Source organism: Drosophila ficusphila, unplaced genomic scaffold (genome assembly GCF_018152265.1).
Source record: "Drosophila ficusphila isolate 14025-0441.05 unplaced genomic scaffold, ASM1815226v1 contig_286, whole genome shotgun sequence".
NCBI lineage: Eukaryota > Metazoa > Arthropoda > Insecta > Diptera > Drosophilidae > Drosophila > Drosophila ficusphila.
This window is the reverse complement of record NW_025064189.1, coordinates 1,631,466-1,650,966: the sequence shown is the minus strand read 5'-3', so window position 1 is coordinate 1,650,966 and position 19,501 is coordinate 1,631,466. Positions and strand designations below refer to the sequence as shown.

The 19,501-nt window shown below is 37.4% G+C and overlaps 1 protein-coding gene across 17 annotated transcripts in view; it reads right to left on the bottom strand.

The window, feature by feature from the left end:
- Positions 1 to 5,541: 5,541 nt before the first annotated feature.
- The window catches only part of LOC108095412 (CUGBP Elav-like family member 4), a 138,515-nt gene continuing 124,555 nt past the window's right edge, over positions 5,542 to 19,501 (bottom strand). For 4 of the 17 annotated variants that reach the window (XM_017196514.2, XM_017196503.2, XM_017196507.2 and 1 more), the window contains 7 exons: positions 13,567 to 13,710; positions 13,215 to 13,491; positions 12,469 to 12,567; positions 11,530 to 11,607; positions 9,987 to 10,145; positions 9,260 to 9,922; positions 5,542 to 8,898 (listed from right to left, as the gene is read on the bottom strand). In XM_017196514.2, the coding sequence (XP_017052003.1) occupies positions 9,795 to 9,922; positions 9,987 to 10,145; positions 11,530 to 11,607; positions 12,469 to 12,567; positions 13,215 to 13,491; positions 13,567 to 13,710 (885 nt within the window). In that variant the 3' untranslated portion in view covers positions 5,542 to 8,898; positions 9,260 to 9,794. Of the gene's footprint in view, positions 8,899 to 9,259; positions 9,923 to 9,986; positions 10,164 to 11,529; positions 11,608 to 12,468; positions 12,589 to 13,214; positions 13,515 to 13,566; positions 13,711 to 19,501 lie in introns of those variants that run through there. The other 13 variants (XM_017196501.2, XM_017196513.2, XM_017196505.2 and 10 more) reach the window with 5 other exon arrangements.

Here is a 19,501-nt window from a genome sequence, read left to right as displayed (position 1 = left end):
ACATATTTGTATTTATGGCCATAACTGCCACTTCAGACGCCCACGATCGGTTTGTTGGCCCGCAGCAGCGGCACACACAATCATCACAGTTGCGGATTCTATAAGTTTCGGATTTGTTTTGGCCTTGCCTCAAGTTTACTGTTTTCCCGGCGATATGGGAAAAATTTTCTCAAGGGATTTTCTCACTACACTTCACTCTACTCAAAATATTTCCGGAAGAGCTCGGGACTGCGCATGCGTACGTTTTTACAAAGCCAAATACCATTTAAACTGACTTTTAAGTCTTGCCTTGATTTATTCTTTTTCAGGCAACAAAGGGAACTATTCCCTTGGGATTTTCTCACTTTACCATATTTATAATTTTCACATCAAAGCCCGATTTTGTACTACTGTCAGCTGTTTAGAATTGACGACCGAACATGCGTGCGTATATGCAAATGCTTGGCTTAAAAAGCGAACTGCCATTTGGACCGACTTCCATTTAAATCAGTTTCGTTCTGTTAGCGTTTTTGCCAGGTGGCCAAGATTTTCAAGACAGACCTGCCACATCGGTGGAATTAGAATAAGAAACAACATTATCAATGATATTTTTATGGTAAAAGTTTATTATTTGCAACTTTATTTTTTTAGTTTCTCCTTTGTGTTTTTGTTTTCATGTTTAAATGTCTATAAAGTATATATAATATATATTTCTGCATTTTTTGTGGTTTGTGGTTTTTTTTGTTTATTTTTTTTTTTTTTAGTTTTTCATAATTTTTTTTTTTTTTTGTTTTGTTTTATTTAACTTGCCAGTTGTTCTTTGTTTATATACCTATTACACATTTGCATAAGTTTTTTGTGTATAATAATTATTATTAATAATAATTTAATTGTTGTAATTATAACTTGGTTTATAATCTCCTCCAGTTCTCTATATCCAATTTCCTGCTCCTCCTTATCATCAATGCGCTTATGTCGCCCACCAGCGACGCCCAGTTTGGCAAACGAAACAAAATGTACACTGCTTGCCCAATATTTTGAAACTGGCAATAATTAATACTAGGGTGTTTGATATTTCTGTTCTGTTATTATACCTCGATCTCGATCTCGATCTCTCGTCTTATTGTTAGCTTTAGCTCTCATCGCCGCTCATCTGGATCTAACTAATCTGATTTTGCTCCTACTGCGTTTTCTCTGTGGTTATGTTTTTGGTTCAGTGTGTTCCGGAATTTAGCAGCTCTTAAGGAAACAAATTTGATCAAAAATTAACCTGTGTCGGGGATTTTTAGGATGGTGGCGGCATTCTTTAAACGATCGGTAGTTATTGTTACTGTAGTATGTACTCATCTATTATTATGCTGGGTTTATTTATGTTGTATCCTGCAGTAAGTCGCATAAATAATGTTTAAAATATACTTCTGTTAATAATGCTTTAAGTATTAAAATATTTATAGTTTTGTCCATAATTAATTAATAGTTTTCTTGTTCGATAGCATTTACTTGTGTTGTGGGCTTCCAGCCGAATTCCGCGTGTGCAAAACATCGCGGAAAAGGCCGATTGAGTATATATAGATATATATCTGTATTGTTTTTTCGGTGTTTACTTTCATCCTTTTGTTTTAATGAACGAATGCACAATTTTACACACTTCGCCATTTTGGTTTCATTATTCATAGATTGTATTTAATGTACACATATGTATAGTATATAGCGTATATTTCTATAAATAGTTATATAAAGACCTTCTTGTTGCTATTATAAATGATTTACTTAATTGTTCTTCACGTCTCTGTTCTTCTTCTTCTGCTGTTTCGATCAACTACTTTTGACTATTTACCATCTTCCTCGTTAGTTCGGCAATTTATGTGTGTAAATATAAATTTTGTCGTATTTTAATATATGTAAGTATGCATGTTATAGCTGTGTGCATGGTATCTGCCCTTCTTCCGCTTCATTTGTGATGTATTTTTTTTTGAAAAAATGTATAAAGTGTGAAATGCTCGATTTGTGTACAAAGTGCATTCGATGTGAGAATTCAAATGAAATCCAATGAAAGACTAGAGAAAAACTCTTGAACTGTTCCGGGCTCACATTGCCAGTGATCCTGTTTATGCTCTATTTATATTTATTCTTTTTGATTCTGAAACCATTTTACATTTAACATTTAATTCATGTGTTGTTATTCTTGATTTCGTCTCGTTTGGTTTTGTTCTCTCGTTCGAACTTCCTATTGACAAGTTTTAAAGGAACTGATCACGAATCGTATTTGGGTGTTAAAGCATGCTTTGTATTTGCCTCTCTTGGAATTGGTTTTGCTTTAAATTAAACTGATAAGAATCTTCTTTATTTGCATTTTCTGTCTTTACATTTATGCTACTAATATTAGGTGCAAGTTCTCTTATTGTTAAATGACATTTGCTGAATTTTAATGTTAGGTTTGTTATTTTAGTTTTCGTTTGTGTTTCTCATTCACATTTTGCTGCTAATTTCTTATTGTTTTCGTTAAAGGTGCTCTTCAAAAATCTCAACCAATGGATTGATGTAATCATTGCTAAGTAATTGTATTCGTGTGTTTTCTTGGGATCGGAAAAGACCAATGTAATTACATAAATTCTGCAAATCAGTTAAAGGTAAGGCTTAGTGAATAAAATCAAACCACATGCCGTTGCGTACGTGTGTGTGTGTGTTTGTGTGATTGCATAATGCTAAATACGGACGGATTTCTAAACGGAAAGTATATAGAGTGTACAAAGAAGCTGTAGCTGACGTACTGCATCTGAGAAATAGTTTCTGAAACGCACCTCAAGCTACACTCAAAAAATTGCAGTGTAAGTGTGTGTGTGTGTGTCCTCTGATGTGTGGATGCTAAAATCTAGACTAGCAACTATTTTGGTTTTGTTTTGTAATAATATGCAATAATTGAACCCTCTGGTTCGGGTTCTGTTTGAGGGACTTTATTTTTATTCTATATACAATATAAATTCGCTTTGACCATTTGGTTTTATTCGATTAGCCTGCCGCCAACTGCATGAGTTATATCTCTGTATCTCGTACCTCGATCTAACATTTGGCTAAGTACTAAAAGATAACAGTTTTATCTACAAAAAATAACTTTGGGCCTTTTCAACGCCAATATCTCCAGCCGTACACTTATTCTTCCCATATCATTCCATTCCATCCGATTCGTTTTTGTATAATTGCAAAATTGGTTTATAATGCTTGGTTGACCTTAGCTCGCTAATAAATCTTTCTTTGTTCATAGTAATAGTAATAATTGTCATAATAATAGTATTATAATATATCGTCTATATAAGTACGACTAGGTTCTGCCTTTAAAAATGTTTAAATTTCTCCTTTTTCGTTTTGTTTTCATATTTTTTTTGTTGTATTTTAAATGCACTTTCTGAGCTTTCTTACAAGCGCCGCCAATTATTGTTGCTGGTTTTTTTGTTATTCCTATGGCTACTACTGCCTTTCCTTTTCCCAACTATGCCCACTTTTGATGATACTCTAAAGATCTAACCCTATGCCTATCCGAAGCGAAATCTATTTGGTAAGCAAAGCTTCAAAAGTGTGTCTCGAGCTTAAAAATATCGTATCGAAAAAAGTGCGAAAGCCTTGGGGGAAATTATATTACAAATGAATTGGTATCAATACGAAATGATCATAGTTATCTGATAGGTTTAGTTTACTATTTAGATTTAACTGCATGTATTACCCTGTATCCAATATGTCATTCTTGTGTTCCTATTAAAACCAAAACCAAAAATGCGCTATATTAAAGGCAAAACGTTTTAGGCTTGGCAAAAAAGATATGCACCCCTATCCTGTTCTTCCTTCCATCCTAGCAATCCTACCCTAGATCCTTCGTCCTTCTGCCTTTTTGGGCCCTTGTAACGGTGTCTGTGTGTATGTGTGTGTGTGTGTGTGATTTTTGGAGTGTTGATTGGGTGTCCGTGTAGGTGTGGTTAGAAAACTAGTGTATGCAATTTTGGTAAGTCCTTGGTTATGGTGGGGTTAAGTGCTTGTCTCTATCGTTAGTTATCGTTATCGTTAGCATTAGTTTAGTTTTACTTTCTTTTAAATACCTGCAGAAAAGTGTATCTAAATATATTTTTGATTAGTAAGTTCTAAACTTGGACTCCAGTGTTTTGGTTGTTCTTCTTGTTTTGTTCATGTTCTTTTGTTTCCGTGTTCAGTGTTCAGTAAGCTTCATTCACTACTTTGTCTAACCTTGTCATTAACTAGTATATATAATATATTTGTGTATAGTATATATAATAAATAAAGAAGTTAGTTTTTATTAGTAATGCCTTGTATAGAGTAATAAACATTCTATAAGAATGCCACATTCCGCACTTTGTATAATAAAAATACATTATGCGTAGGACAAAATCTATTCGCATATAGATTAAGTTTAAGGAACGATCATCGATAAGAGACTTCATTTCAATTAGTAATGTACAATGCTTAATCTTAGTTTAGCGCTATACTTAGCTGGCTACAAAACAAAAAAATGGGAAATCCAAAAAAAAGAAAAAAAAAACAAATAAGGAGGAAATGCAATGCCAATGGGGTCCCTTCGATTTCATATCTCTTCGCCGGCAGCCAAACAACTTGAGAATCGCCGAGAAGACTGCCAAGTTATAGACTACGATCCGTATACGATCCGCGTATTTGATATGATGGGTGTGAATATGGTGGTGAGTTCGTTGTGTGTGTGTGTGTGTGCGTTTAATTGAGAGACAGTGAAGACGCGGAGTATGACGACGCTAAATGCAGATTGTAGCTTAAAAGGAATTCTTCTTCTGGCACTAAACTGGATTTTGGCAAAAATTGCAAAGTAATGTGCCAATTTGCATATCCCCTCAAACGAGATGGGCGAAACCTGTCCATTTTTTCAGTTAATGTGGTTGTTATCTATGGTTTATGTCTAGGAATACTTTAATTTTTACGAGTTCCAATTTTTTACACTTTATGCTCAAGGTACAATTGTCTTTTTCTATTCGTTAATGTTTAATATGAATTCGACATGTTTTTTGTTTATTCATTATTTAGCTTTCTTCTTGTTTTTTCTCTTTTTTTTGCTTTCATCACATTTCATTTTGAATTTGAATTAAGCGACTTAATTGTTCGTTTATATTGTATTTTTATTCGTTTATCGATTTAATTTTGATTTGGCTTTAGTGGTTGCTCGTTATCACCGCTCTTTTAAATTAACATCAAAAACAAACTAAGCGCAAACGATAAATAAATTTGATTTTGTTCACACTTTTTGTTAAACGTTCGTGTCACAGCCCTTTTCGTGTTTTGGTTTTAAGTTTTTAGTTTATCAAAAGATATCAAAAGGGAGAGCATGGGTAAACGATACGATATAATCGGAGGGTAGGGGATTATGCCAAATTCTCAGTCCACTTTTTTTGGGGTTGGGATAGTGTGTGTATTTGTTTTGGGGTTTGTGACCTAGTCTGTCCTGGTATCTGCCAATTGAAATCAATCAAAAGCCGGATGTCACAGACGCGGAAAATAATTAGAAAATAAAACAAGTTTGGTTTCATTGTATTTTTGTTTTTCAATTTGTTTTCTCTTTTATTTGTTCTGCTTCTCTTGGTTTAGTTTAGTTTATTGTGTGTTATGCTTTAGAAATAATAGTTAAGATAATTTAGGGTTTTAGTATCCTTCCTCTTGGTATATAATTTGCATAATTTTGCCAAAATCAGTTTAGCACAAAATGTTATATTTTGCTTGATTCCGTATGTTTCATAGTATAGTGTATATGATCTAAAAATGTTTGTATAATAGCATATAATAATAATAATTGTAATAATAATTTTTTATATATTAATTTAAATACTTGTGTTCGTATTTTCAATACATAGATAAATCATAGTTCGTTAATCATAATCATAGTACATAATAATAGTAAATTATTATTATCTCAATAGTTTGACTTGGTTTTTTGTTTTTATACTTCTTATTCTTCATTAAGGTTTAATTTTCATTATGCAATAATTAACTTGAATTTGACTAGATCGATTCATACAAGATCGTAAATACATGTGGTGTATTCGTGTATTTGGATGAGTTTTTCCGAAGTAAAATTCTAGTTTAGCATTTTAATTCAAAGCTGTCAAAATTCTTGGGTGTGTCTGGCTGAACTACTTTTGAATAGGCGCTAAAATCAGTTTGATAATTTTCATATATGTTATGTACTTGTATGTTTGTAGGTATATAATTATACTTGTATGTATGTGTCGTTAAATAACTGCCATTTTCATTCGTTTCTTCTCAGTGTGGGACTTTCATCCGCCTTTAGGTTTCATTTTCTATATTTACAATATTACTCCTGCCGAGGCTTAACATTTTGTGATTCAAAAAAGAGGAGAAAAATAAACAGATTAACTCGATTTGAAGTTGAATATAATATTCCCCTCACTCTGTCCCATAAACTATTTGCCCAGATTTCTAATACTGTCTCCGACTGATCCGATTGGCAATAGTCACAACGTAAATTTAAACTGTAACTAAAGTTGAAATTGATATTGGTTAAGAGGGAACCCAATAGTATCTGCACAAAAGTATTTATTGCACTGGTAACAAAAGTAACTTTAACTCTGATAACAATTTTCTTTTCATATTTAAATATTTCTTATATTTTTTATATTTATATTTGTTAATATTTAAATTTTATATCTTTAGTATCAAATACGTCCCACAGATGGAGATTCCTCTGCAGGACCCACAGACTAGGCGACTCTAAACTTATCATTTTCACTATACAAACTCTAAATAATTGTTAATTTCTTCCATCCTCCTTTCTTTATCCTTTTTCTATCCATAATCTTATTTTTTGGCATATTTAGCTGTAGATTTGACTTTTCGGTCCTTCTTCTCTTCGTATCCTTGCTTTTGTACAGATTTTGCTGCTAAATTGTTAAAGATTCGATTCAACAGACAGTTGAGTTAATGTCGGATAAAGATCTCATTTTTGCATTTCTTTATAATGACAAATTTAATTAGTTAGATTTCTGTGTAGATGTGCGGGGTGTTGTCCTATGTATGTGTATAAAACAAAACAAAGAATATTGAATAAATTTAATAGGCCGTGATAAATTCTCTAGTTTTGCTAAAAAATACTTGCTTCTTTTTGACTGTGATAAAAATTCTAATGGTAGTTTTTTTTTTCGTTTATAATAACAATCAATAATAATTAATATATGCTTAGTGTTAAATAGTTTGCTTAGTTGGTTAGGGCGCGCTATGGTCAACTTGATCGGAATCTGATTCTTTATCTGTTTCGGTTTCATTCTCGGAGCTGGTTGTGAAAATAAGTGGCCAAAACTTTCAGTTTTCTGCTGTTCTGTATATCTATTTTGTATATATTTTATAGTAATACTTTCATAGCAAAATGTTTGTTATGTCTTCCCCTCTTTCAGTAGCCCTATTTATATTTCATCTTCATTTCTTTGTGTTTTTATTTCCTCCTTCCTTTTTTTCTTGTTTTATTATATATATTTCTATGTATATATATATATATATATGCATGTATATCTGTAAGTACCTGTAATTGTTTTTGTTGAAAGCAGCTAAGTTTAAGTGTAAAGTTGTTTGATTTTATTCAAAATTTTGTTTATTATTCTATAAAATCGTTTACGATTTTTAATAAAATTTTTAACCAAACGGTATCGAATAAAACACAGTTTTAAACAAGTACAAGAACTTTCTCCTTTAGAGAATATAGGCCAAAATAAATGATCGCTGTAGATATTGGTTTTTATTATTCTTTTTAATGTTTTTTGTTTAGCTTTCTTCACTTTGATTCTCTTCAATAGTTCTAACAAATCCATATTATAATATTTCTAAAATTAGTACTCATTTATATATTATAAAAAATGATATTTTTGCTTGTGGTCAGGCTGATCGAACCCTTTTGGGGGGTTGGACTTGGCCCTCAAAGCATGTCGCATATTAAGTGGCTTGCTCTGTCCCGTCTAGTTCTAACTTCCTATATCCGTTTTGTTTTACTTAAAATTAATTAAATTCGAATTTTTGTGTTAATTTTTCATGTGTACATATAATCTGTTTATGCATCTGTTGAATCTTTGCCGTTTTGCTTACCACTAAATGCTAAAAAGTTCCAGACCTACCTTGTCTTCTTCAATCTCACCTAACATCCTCTATGTCCCTTCTATATTTTAACCCTTTCCTTTAACTGCCGCCTTCTAATTACTCGATTAACTGTAAACTCCGATCAAGTTCATCATCAGATTAACAAATTCAGTTTTAATAGTTCTTCTTTTGTGTATGCTTTTTTCAACTAATTTTCCTTGCGCAGATTTGTTAATTTTTTATAAATTCCCATCACCGATTACTCATATAAAATGGTTGCTGCTCCTAACGTCCTTAATTGTTTTTTATTTATTTGTTTTTTGTTTTTTTTTTTTATTTGAAAACCCAGATAATTTTGGTCTCTTGCCAGTCAGTTTTTGTCTCAAGTTTTGTGTTCTGTGTGGGAGTGTACTGGTGTGCAATGTTCTTTAGTTGTTAACAAAACTATCAATATCAATGTTTGTTCCTTGCTTCTATAAATATATACTTTTATTAAATCGATATTTTGGCAAAAATTCTGTCATTCTTTCTGTTTTTTCTCAATTTTATAATTTTGTATGTGGTTTTTTGTTGGTTTTCTCTCATTATTTTGTATGTACTGCTGCACTGCATTCAGTTGAATGTATAATCGGATAAATATATATAAATATATTATATATATAAATCTATTCAATTTTTCAGCTCTAAGGTGTTTTCTTTTTTTAATTTACATTTTTCTTGTTTACTATTTTTTATTTTTTTTTTTTTTACATACGCTTTGCATGTGTTTAATTTCTATAATCGTTTTCACATAGCATGGCTGACGACCATCTGAAATGGGAGAAATATAAAAATGAGTATTTATGTTTAAAATCTAGAATGGATTTAATTAAAAGATAATATTGTTGTTAAAAATTATGACTACATTTTTGAACAGAGTAATTAAAATTGAAAGCCTTTTTTAAATAAAAATATTTCCTGTTTTATCAATATTATATTATATTTTTAATATCTTTTTAAAAATGGGTTTTAATTGTATTCGTTTATTAAAAAAAACAACAAATTATTTGACTTGTTTGTTATATCGTTGATTTGCATGAATGATATTTTGATTTAAAAGGATAACACCTCGTAGAACTTAATTTTTTGATAGTATATTAAAGTCTTTGATTAATCTATAGCTCTTGCTCACCCCATCAATAGTTGCTCCTTATTGTAGCTGCAGTTGTTGTGGTTGCTGTTGTGGTTGACTTTTGATGTTGCACTTAGGCCTTTCGCTTTTGCTGTTGCCACATGAATAGTTTCTCGACCAGTTCCACTTTGGAGCAATTGGTGTTGTTGGGTGGATCGTTGCATTGGGACTCTGGGTCACTTCTATTGTTGTTGTTGTTGTTATTGCTGTTGCTGTTGTTGTTATTGTTGTCGCTGCAGTTGTTGTTGTTGTCGTTATTGTTGTTGCGATAGCAATATGTACCGCTGCGCCAGCTGGCAAACGTGTAGGGCATATGGGCATTGTGGGTGGAGCTTTCCGGTGGTGGTGGTTGTTGCGTTGGCCTAAAGCTTCTGTTTAAGTTATTATAGTGGGCCGTTGTTGTTGCTGTTGTGGTTGCTGCCGATGTGGGCGTGGCTGCGGGAAATGATGTAGTTGTTGGCAGCAATGCTGCTCTGGCTGATGTTGTTGCTCCGATTGGTTGTTGTTGTGAATTGCGTTTAAGGAACTCCGATTGTTAATAGGGTCGACTGGCATCCTTTGGCCGCTTCAATTGAACTTTCAGTCTTTTCATGCCAATCTGGAAGCCATTCATGGCCTGAATGGCCGCTTGAGCGCTGGCGGGATTATCGAATGAAACAAAACCTGTTCAGAAATAAATGATTTCAGTTAAAAGAAATAAAAAAGTAGAGGGTATAGCAAACAGTACCGAAACATTTGCTCTGGTTTGTAGCACGATCAATGAAGACCTTGGAGCTGATCACATTGCCAAAGGGCAGGAACATTTGCATTAACTCGGCGTCGCCAAACTCTTGCGGCAAATGATAGATGAAGAGATTGCAGCCCTCGGGTCCGGATATCGAACATCCTGGGAACATCAGAAAATCTTAAAGGAAGACATTTCAAAAAGAGAAGAAACAAAGTAGAGAACAAATTAAATTTAATAATGAGGAAAATCATAATCCATAATTTTATGAGTTATGTCTGCTTGCTTGTTCTTGTCTTGTTTGCATTGATTTCGATTTAGTTTTGACTTGGTCTGATCTGATTACTCATATTGTGGTCTGTGTTCTGTGGCTGATCTTGTTTGCTGAACGAATCAACTAAAACTAAGGCGGAATATAAGTCGGCGAAAATAAGGAAACCAAAACCAAAACCATGAGCAAACGAACAGTCTAAATGACAAACTGTTTAAGGGGTTTCGCATATACTCTAGAGATGGCTAATGAATCTGGCAATATATACTTAGGTCTTTAGCTTAGCTTTACCCACATGATAGTTATGTATGTGTGTGTGTGTTGGATAACTGGGTGTAAGTCATGCAGGTTGGTCTATAGGATACACAGAGAAACAACAGACTACGGCGCACAGATATCGAAATGGAATCAAACGAACTTTACACTCAAGTTAGGTTTATAGTTAGCATATAGGTAGTATACACACACAAACACAAATGAATATGGCACACACACACATACACACACACACGTACACACAGAGGTAGTACAGTCACGCCCATACAGTCTGCTTAACGGGAAGACAATGGATTACTTGTGTCTCTGACGAAAGGCAAAAAGATGAGCAAAACGAACCGAAAGAGAAACATAAAATTTTATGGGCAAATGTCTTCGAAATACGCCGACGGTCTTTATATGATTTTAAGCAGTTTATATGTAATTTTTACGATCGCATAAAATGCCGTTGAATGCAGCCATTAAAAACGATTTACGCCTTGCTCGCCATCCCCAAAAAGGGTTGAAAACCCCTTCCAACCCGGAATAAAGTATCCTTGTATCCTTTCTACTTTTTGGCAGTGGGCGGTGGCAAAGGGATAAAATGTTTATCAAAATAAAATAAGGACCAAAGAAACACAGTATGCAAAGTAATTAATTTTTATGAGCCTTTGTTTTAAATTTAATTTCCTTCCGCCCAAAAAATAAAATTAATTACTGCTGACTAGATCGAAGCAGATACCTCTTACTTTCTCTCAGTGTTTGTGTGTGTGGGTGTGTGTGTATATATAGCATGTTTACGATGACAAAGAATCAAAAACAAATTCAGAATCGGGAGAAACATGTACAATGTAAACAGATAGGTATTTGCATTGGCCCGAAATCATTCGATACTGGATAAGAGGTCAAATGCAATATCGCTTAACAAGAACTGAAACAAACGCACGAACGTGTATCGATGGGATCGGGGATATATAGGGATATAGGGAGTGATCAACGAAATTATAATGAAAAGCTTACCTTCACGCTGAGTGGGTGCAACCGCCGCTAGGGGAGGTGGTAAAGCTTGTGGAAACTGTCCATAGACGGCGGGAAAGGCTGCATTATATATAAATAATTTTGTTTTTGGTTTTTACACAAATTCCGAAACATTTATAAAGACAACACAACAGTTAAGAATACGTATAAATATATATATATATATGTATATATGGTTTAAATATTGAAAATAGTTCTCATATTTTAGTAATCAACAGACAATGAAACAAATCTCTAAAGAATCAAACTAAATGTCGTTAGCCAGTCTTTAGTAAATTGACTGGATTTGAGAATGGGGTTAGAACAACACGCTGATTACTGAATCGTTTTTTCATTCGTCGCATTGATAAGGAAAATCTCTAGGTTTTATAAAATCAAAGAGAAAGAAACTAAATAAAATAAAAGCCAACGATCGGAAGCCAGTACAAAGTGCAAATTTATTTGTATCGGATATAATTTGCAATAGGTACTCTGCTTCCCTTGCACAAAGATAAAAAACAAGTTAATTTTTTTTGCTTGAAATTAGAGTTATGTAACACTTTACTAACAATAAATATTTATGGCATGACACAACAATTATTAATTATTCGATAAAAACAGTTATGAATGATTGGGCTGTTTTTTCTGTTGTGGTTGGGCTCATTGGAACATAACCCGATGCTATTAATGAAAATGATGGTGGTGAAGATGAAACACAATGCCATGGATGATGCAGATTATGGTCTAAATGTGTAACTGAACGCGATTTAAGTGACTCGGCAGAAATGTTCTTTCGGGTGAATGGACACTCAATGACATTCGTAATTTAAGCAAATGGCAATAAATTATTGTCTTGAGGTTTTGGCACCTTTGCCGCCAAGCGTGTCTTCGATCTCATACTTAGGATTAAAACTTATTCTAGTCTGGCTGGCCAACACTTACCAACTCCTGGAAACGGTGGCAGACCAGGGAAGGCATGTTGCAGGGCAGCAGCATCGCCGTTTGGCAAACCTTGTGGCGGTATGGTCAAGTGCAGCGGATCTGCAAGAAGTAGTTCAGTGGCTATAGAGAATATTTAGAAACTCAATAAGTCTGATTTTTTTGTATGGATAATGTGTTAGTATATGTAACTAAGTAGTGCATGAGTACTAATGTTTTGAGGATTCCTGCAGTTCATAAAAAATTGAATATGGGTTCAATAAAAAAATGGACAAGTTTCTGAACTTGGAAGTCCATAACTTCCCTAATTCGAGTTCAATTTTAAATTGCGAAGTAGTTCTCTAATTAAATGCATACTTAGTTTGGTTTCGATTTCTGGGTCGATTTTTGTATATTTTTATGATTTCTCCCCTGCCAAAAATCCAAAGAAATGTTTTTTTTTTTTTTTTTTTTTTTTTTTTCCATTAACATTAACATGTTTTTTGGACTATAAATTTTCTTGGACATAAATACATTCATAAACATTAATAATTTAAATCTTTTTATGAACTATTATCTTGGTAATGAATGAGGAACATAAATATGTTCATACATTTTAACTTTTTAAATATTTTTATAAATTATTATCTTGTTGATGTATGAGGGTTATTTGCAATTACAAATAAGTTATAGAGTTATTTTCTTATTAATGGCTTATTTACAATTTTAAATAAGTTAAACAGCTAGTAAATTAAATAGCAAATACTCACGTCCTGGGAATGCCGTTTGTGGAATGCCGTTCGTGAAGACGCCGTCCGCAGCAGCCGCCGCAGCAGCAGCGGCCGCCGCGCCGCCGGGCTGTCCGTTGGGCGTGTTGGCGCCCATGTTGAAGTTGGGCATGGTCGGCGAGGGCAGCGAGGGCGGCTGCCCGGTGCCATTTAAGCCATGAGGTATCTGCGTTGCCAGCGCCGCCATGGGGTTCATGTAGGCGGCCGCGGAGCCGGGTGCCGTTGCAGCGGCGGCCATTAGAGCGGCCTGTTGCTGCTGCTGCAGTTCGGGGGAGAGGGAAGCTGCTGATTATATAGCAGGAGGAAGAGGGGGAGAAGGGGGTGGGGGACTCACCTGAGCGTAGGCGCCGTACGGACTGAACTGATTAAAGACAAACGGATTCAGCAGGTTCATGTGACCGGCCATTTGCTGCATGCGTCTTATTTGTCGCTCCTTCTCCGTGTCGGCGTATTTGACGACCAAACTGGAGGATGCACCCTGGAAAATCAAGCGGGAAAAACAAGGAGTTCAGTTAAGGTGGCTCAAGAGACCTGAGTGGCATGGCATTGCATATTTATAGGCGGCTTTTCCGCTCCTTCCTTTTGCTTTTCCATCTCCCGGTGGAGCAGGAAATCCTATTACAGGCCATTATTTTGTGATGACAGCAAGAGCTGTGTGTGTTTTTGTGTACCTGAAGTGAAAGGACCTCGGCACCTGAGTCCTTTGTTCGACTGCTCATTATTATCTTATTATAATAATTATATACAAAAAATATATATCAAAATAATTGGCATACGCGCACTTCAATTTGCATTTCTATTCAAAGCGGCTTATGGGTTTTTCCCCCCACCCTCAACCTTTTCCAGCTTTTCCACCTTTTCCGCCTTTTCCGTTCGTTACTTTCGACTGTCGCTGCCTATTGTCGTCTGTCAATGATTTTGATATAAATACGTTTAACAAAGAGCTAGGCTCTTCCATTTTCCTTGCTGCCTGCTTTGATGTCAATTAATTAGCATAATAATGGCAGGCTTCACATTACTTCCCATTTCCCTTCACTTTCCCCCGTTGGCTCTTCAAAAGTATCCTATCTTATTTACGTATGACAATTTGAATTGAATAGGCATTTCCAATATTAGGTAACATTCTGCTTCGTATTAATTAAGGCCGTTTTTGTAATGCGAAACCTTTTTCCTGCCGCCTGTGCTGATGATTATGATGATGATGGATGGCAGAAGGAGGGGTTAGGGAAGTGGAAAAGCTTTTATGATTTTGCAAATCATTAATCAAAGTAACAATGATATTGTGTTGCACAATTCACCCCACACACACACTTATATATATATGTATGTATAGGAGGGCTGTTAATGAGTCTACAAGCGAACAGGTGCTTCAAGTATAACGGCTATCTGCTCTGCCTTGAATATAATTTTAATTAATGAAATATGAAACTCTAGATTATGCAAAAGGCCATAGGCAACAGGGCGTGCGGCAGGGATTCCTTGGCAAGGCGAAACTATTCCTGTTTACTTTAGTTCAGCCCGGAGATGCTACGGAGATCCTGTAATGGCTTTTAATGAGCAGCTCGGAATATAAGACCCAGCATTGCCAGAGGCTCTCAAATCACAGCAAAATTAATTTCAATCTCCGTCATACAAGGTATTCGTTATCGAAGCTTAAGTCTTAAGGCTGATTAAACACTAAAGTAGTCCATCAAAATGCATGGGAGTCTGAGGTGAGCTGTGGAATGATGCTTGTTTCAAGCATTGAAGGCGATAAACCTCCATTAACCGAAGCTAATCTGTGGTCCTAATTGTCTCCGCCCTTCGAGAACTGTGCAACAGGCATTGGAACGAAGAAGCCGCAGAAGCTCATAAATTAATTCATTAACGTCAATTTAATTGTCTAATAATCCCCGGCTCATGTCAGCTGGCTGATGGCCAAAAAGCCTGGGTTGAATAAAAAATTACACTCGGTTTGTGTGGCTCATTGGGGGAATTATTATGAAGGCAAGCTGAGAGTTGAGTTCCAGGCAGAGTTATTCAGTCAATTTGAACGTTTATTATGTGCTCTATATGTGCACTTGTTTGGCCCTTTCACTTCCGCTTCCGCTTGACGAAGACGACAATGTCTGCGACTGCGACTTCGACTTCGAATCCAAGTGCGACGACACGAAATTCCCATTGAAGTGAATTGCTGCCGCCAAATGAAATGAAAAATTCAACACGGCACACAGACACGGATCCTTGGAAAGGACTCGAAATGTTGGCAGCACGCCTAACCAGAACGAATAGTATAGTCGTGCTCCAGTGGCAACGGCAAGTGCAACAGGCAGCCAGAAGGCAAAACGGCAGAAAGCGGCGGCAGGCTGCCAACTAACAAGCCAACTAACCAGAGCAGGTCCTTCGTCCTTGGGTCCTTGGGTACTTGGGCACTGGACTCGTGCCAGGCGGCACTTTTGGCAGCAATCGCATGTTGCATGCCACTTTTCGGGGCGGCACAAACGTGACGCCATTAGACCCCAAAGTCCTTAGCCTTTTTGCTCGGCCCAATATTTTTTTTATTGTTTTTTAATGCGGCTCACTTGAAAGTTCTTTCTGCCTCAATTCGATTTCTCTCTTCTCTCGGATTTTTAGCTGCCTCTTTTTTGGCAAAGTTTCAAACCGCACGACGGCCAATTACAATTGAAGGGCTTACAGTGCATTTAAAAAGTAATTTGTCTGCCGCCCCAAAAGCCGCGCACGTATTTATATATTTCAATGCGAATGCAAATACGATTGCGGATGCGAAGACTCTCCCTGGGTGAACCTGTCGGGCTTTTGGGGGAAGTTGGCCCCGGGTAATCACAGTAAACCGTGTTCACTAATGGTTCTACAAGCCACAGGGGCAGCCGGTAAGCCTGGGGACACCAACACCAACCAACAAGGACAGGGGCGATGAAATGCAGCCATATACTGCTTCCCTGCCTCTTACATAATAAACTCGCGCCGGGAAGTATGCAATGTTTACCGAATTCAATGGGTGTGGAGTGAGAGGGGTTTTCCGGGGGTTTTTCTGGGGGTTGGCAGTACGTGTCTGGGGACATGTTAACATGGCAGTCGTGCCAAAAATTATTATTCCCGCCTCGCCGCCACGTTCACTTTGGTCCTCTCGGCTTTGCATCTGTGCTCCTGCTTTTTGCTTGTTGCATACTTTTAGGCGCGAGTGTGAGCGCCGATTTGTCAACGCCTAAAAGGACAACATATTTCTTGTCCGCGGCGCATAAAAAACGGTTCGCCAACCAAATGGCCGGCAAATGGTTTTAACAAATGAATTATATATATTTTTATATGCAACTGATTTGCATTTTATAGTTTGTTGTTTCAGCAGGGAGTATAACTCTTCGGCATTTTTTTTTCCTCTTCGTTTTGGCCGCAGCTTGTTTTAATTGCTAAATGAATTGGCCTGGCCGGGCGAGCATTTGTTTAATGGTGAGCAATTTTTATCTATCAATTAAAGCAGCGACAGCGAAATGTATTCAAAGTACTAGCACATAAATTTTCAGCCTAATGGTAATGGAAATTTCTTCTCTTTTTCACAACACAACATCTGTTGATGGCAACCATTGGTTGCCATTCTTTTTTTGTTTTTGTGTTGCAAGGGAGTAAATGGATTAAACGTGTGAAATTGATTCCAAGGGCGGTGCAAAAGTCATCCAGTGGATGCAATAGTGGGTGTAATTTGTCCACTGTTATTTTGGAGGTCAACTAGAGAGGAAGAGGAGGATTTAACAACACACTCGACTGTGTGGCACGTTCCGCTGGCTGGTGTCGCTAAAACGCCTAATGACGTTTACACGGCCAACATAATTACAGTAATAATGTGGCTGAGACTCCCGACCTGGCAACGTGGCAACCCAACAACAGTGGCAGTGGTGAGCACAATGATGATGACATTAGCGAGGTGTCAGGCGACAATTTAACGAGCGACATCACTGCACACACGTATCCGCGAAAAGGAATCCCCGTGTCAGCCTTTTGTGCCACATGCTGCATGCAACACCATTCGTCACGAAACGAGCAGCCAGCCAGGCCACCATTTTGTATGCTTTTAAATTAGCCAAAGTGTGAAAGTGTCATGTTTCGAAATATGAAATTAAGCGGCAAGTGCAGGAAGTGCTGCTCGCCGAAGGACCTGCTTGTTTATATGGCGTCGGGTTGCCGCTCGTGCATGCCGCTGATATGCTGCAATTTGCCGGGTGAAAATTAAAAGGAAGTGCACTTCAATTAACGCTTCTGTTTCTTCGAAATACTTCAAAAGGCTTCTGGGAAATATGTGTGTGTATTTTAAAGCTGCTGCGGCTAGTTAAAATCCTTCAATTCATTAACCCACAAATCTTGCCGAAATGAACCTTCATTTGCATGGCATCCAATTCGTCACAATGCAAGAGTTCTCAACGAGTTTTCCAATTAATTTTCACTTAGAAGACAAACCTGAGCCGTGCCCGAAAAACTCTCAATAGAACCGAAGTACAAGTACAACGAGTAGAAGTGGCAGTAAAACTAATTACAAATTCGTTCGCAGTTTTCCATTCCGCTGTCAGCGGCAGAGTTTAAAAGCAGAGTCCTGTCAAAATGCTGGCTCAAAATGCTTTTCCTTTGGTTGGGCTTGTGGAGGAAAAACCGCAGGCCAGAGTAAGTAATCTTTTCCGGCAAATAAATCACACCATCGCCAGTGGGAGTCACAGTTGAAATTAGTGTAAATGCCACTAAGCTACCTAAAAGTATGCTCAGCATTAACGGGGAGTCCGCTGCAAAAAATATCCGGAAATTTACGTACTATGCGAAAAGTTACTTTTGTGCCCCCCGTGGAAATCCAAACCCCCTCCCCCCACCCCCCAAAAAAAAGTTGCGACGCGCTGTTAACCGCAACTCTGCCCTCGACTGAGTTGGCTGGCTGGTTGGTTGGTTGGTTGGTTGGATGGGCAAGGCAATGCATACATTAAACAACTTTTGGCTCATTGCATTCTGGCCGGGATTCCCTCGGCCACTCCCCCTTCATCCCTTCATCATTTCGCGCCCAAACCAAAATGCCGACCCGACAAAGGGCCGCCGGCGAAGCGTAAAATGCGGGCAAGCAAAAAGCAGGCGGCAAAGGACGCTGGATGAAGGACGAAGGACGAGTAGAACGAGGAACTCAGACGACGATGGCGTTGACAATGCAACTTGGTCGCGGCCAAAATGAAAAACTTATTTAATTTACTTTGCTTTTTGCCACAGCGCCAGCCATTTAATTCAATTACTCGCCGAGAGTTCCTTTCAAGGGGTCCTGCCTGATATCCTTTCCTTTTTTCCTACAGGGCCTAATAAGGCAATCAACGGGGTTGAAATCTGTCAAAAGAACTCGCGAGTAGATCGCCCATTTGGAGAACCCTCCTCCTTAAACAAAGCGTCATCTCTAATGGGTTTAGCGAAAAGGGTTTCGAAGGATCGAAGGATCCTGGGAGAAAGCGCCTGCTAAATGGCCAATCAACAGGCTGGAAATTGGCCCAGAGCAACTTCTTCGGCCAAGAAATGCTCGGAATGTGACAGAAAAGTTTAAGGCCAATTTCGCCCCGAAGATGTTTGGCGAAAAAGGTAGAGCATAGTTAAAGGCAGCTTCCTTTTCCCCTTTTTCGCTTCACGGCTCGCCTGCATTTGTCTTGCATACTTTCGAGAACTCAGAAAGGACTCCAGGAGTCCTTGGAGTCCTGCCCTGAATGTGTTTGTGTCAACATTGTTGTTATTGTTGGGTATGAATGTCGCCAGGATCGCAGGAGGAGGAGTTAAAGGAGCAGCTGGAGGAGGAGAACTCAAGAGGGGGGCTGGCTTACTCAAACAAATGGGCCGGGCTCAACAAGGAGCAAGGACAACGGACGCAGGACGCAGGACGTCGAAAGAAGGCGGCAGGATATTGCATGCAAGCATGATTGAGTTTTGAGAGAACATGACCGAAAAAGAGGAAGCGCACAATTTCATAAATTTAATGCGAAAAGCTGCACAAAAAGGACCTCTGGCCTGGATCCTTGGATCCTTGCAGCCGCTGGCCGCCTGATTTCAGCTTTTTAGCATAGCATTGCAACAAATTGAATCCAGCACTAAGGACTGGGCCTCTAATGCAGTTAAAATCACAGTCCTCACACACACACACACACATTCACTTACTCAGTGAAAAACTAAACCACTATTGGGATAGAAAGGATCTCGCAAGGATAAAACAGCACTAGCCACGCCCCCTTCTTTGCCGCCTCTCCGTCTCCGTCTGTCTGTGGCGT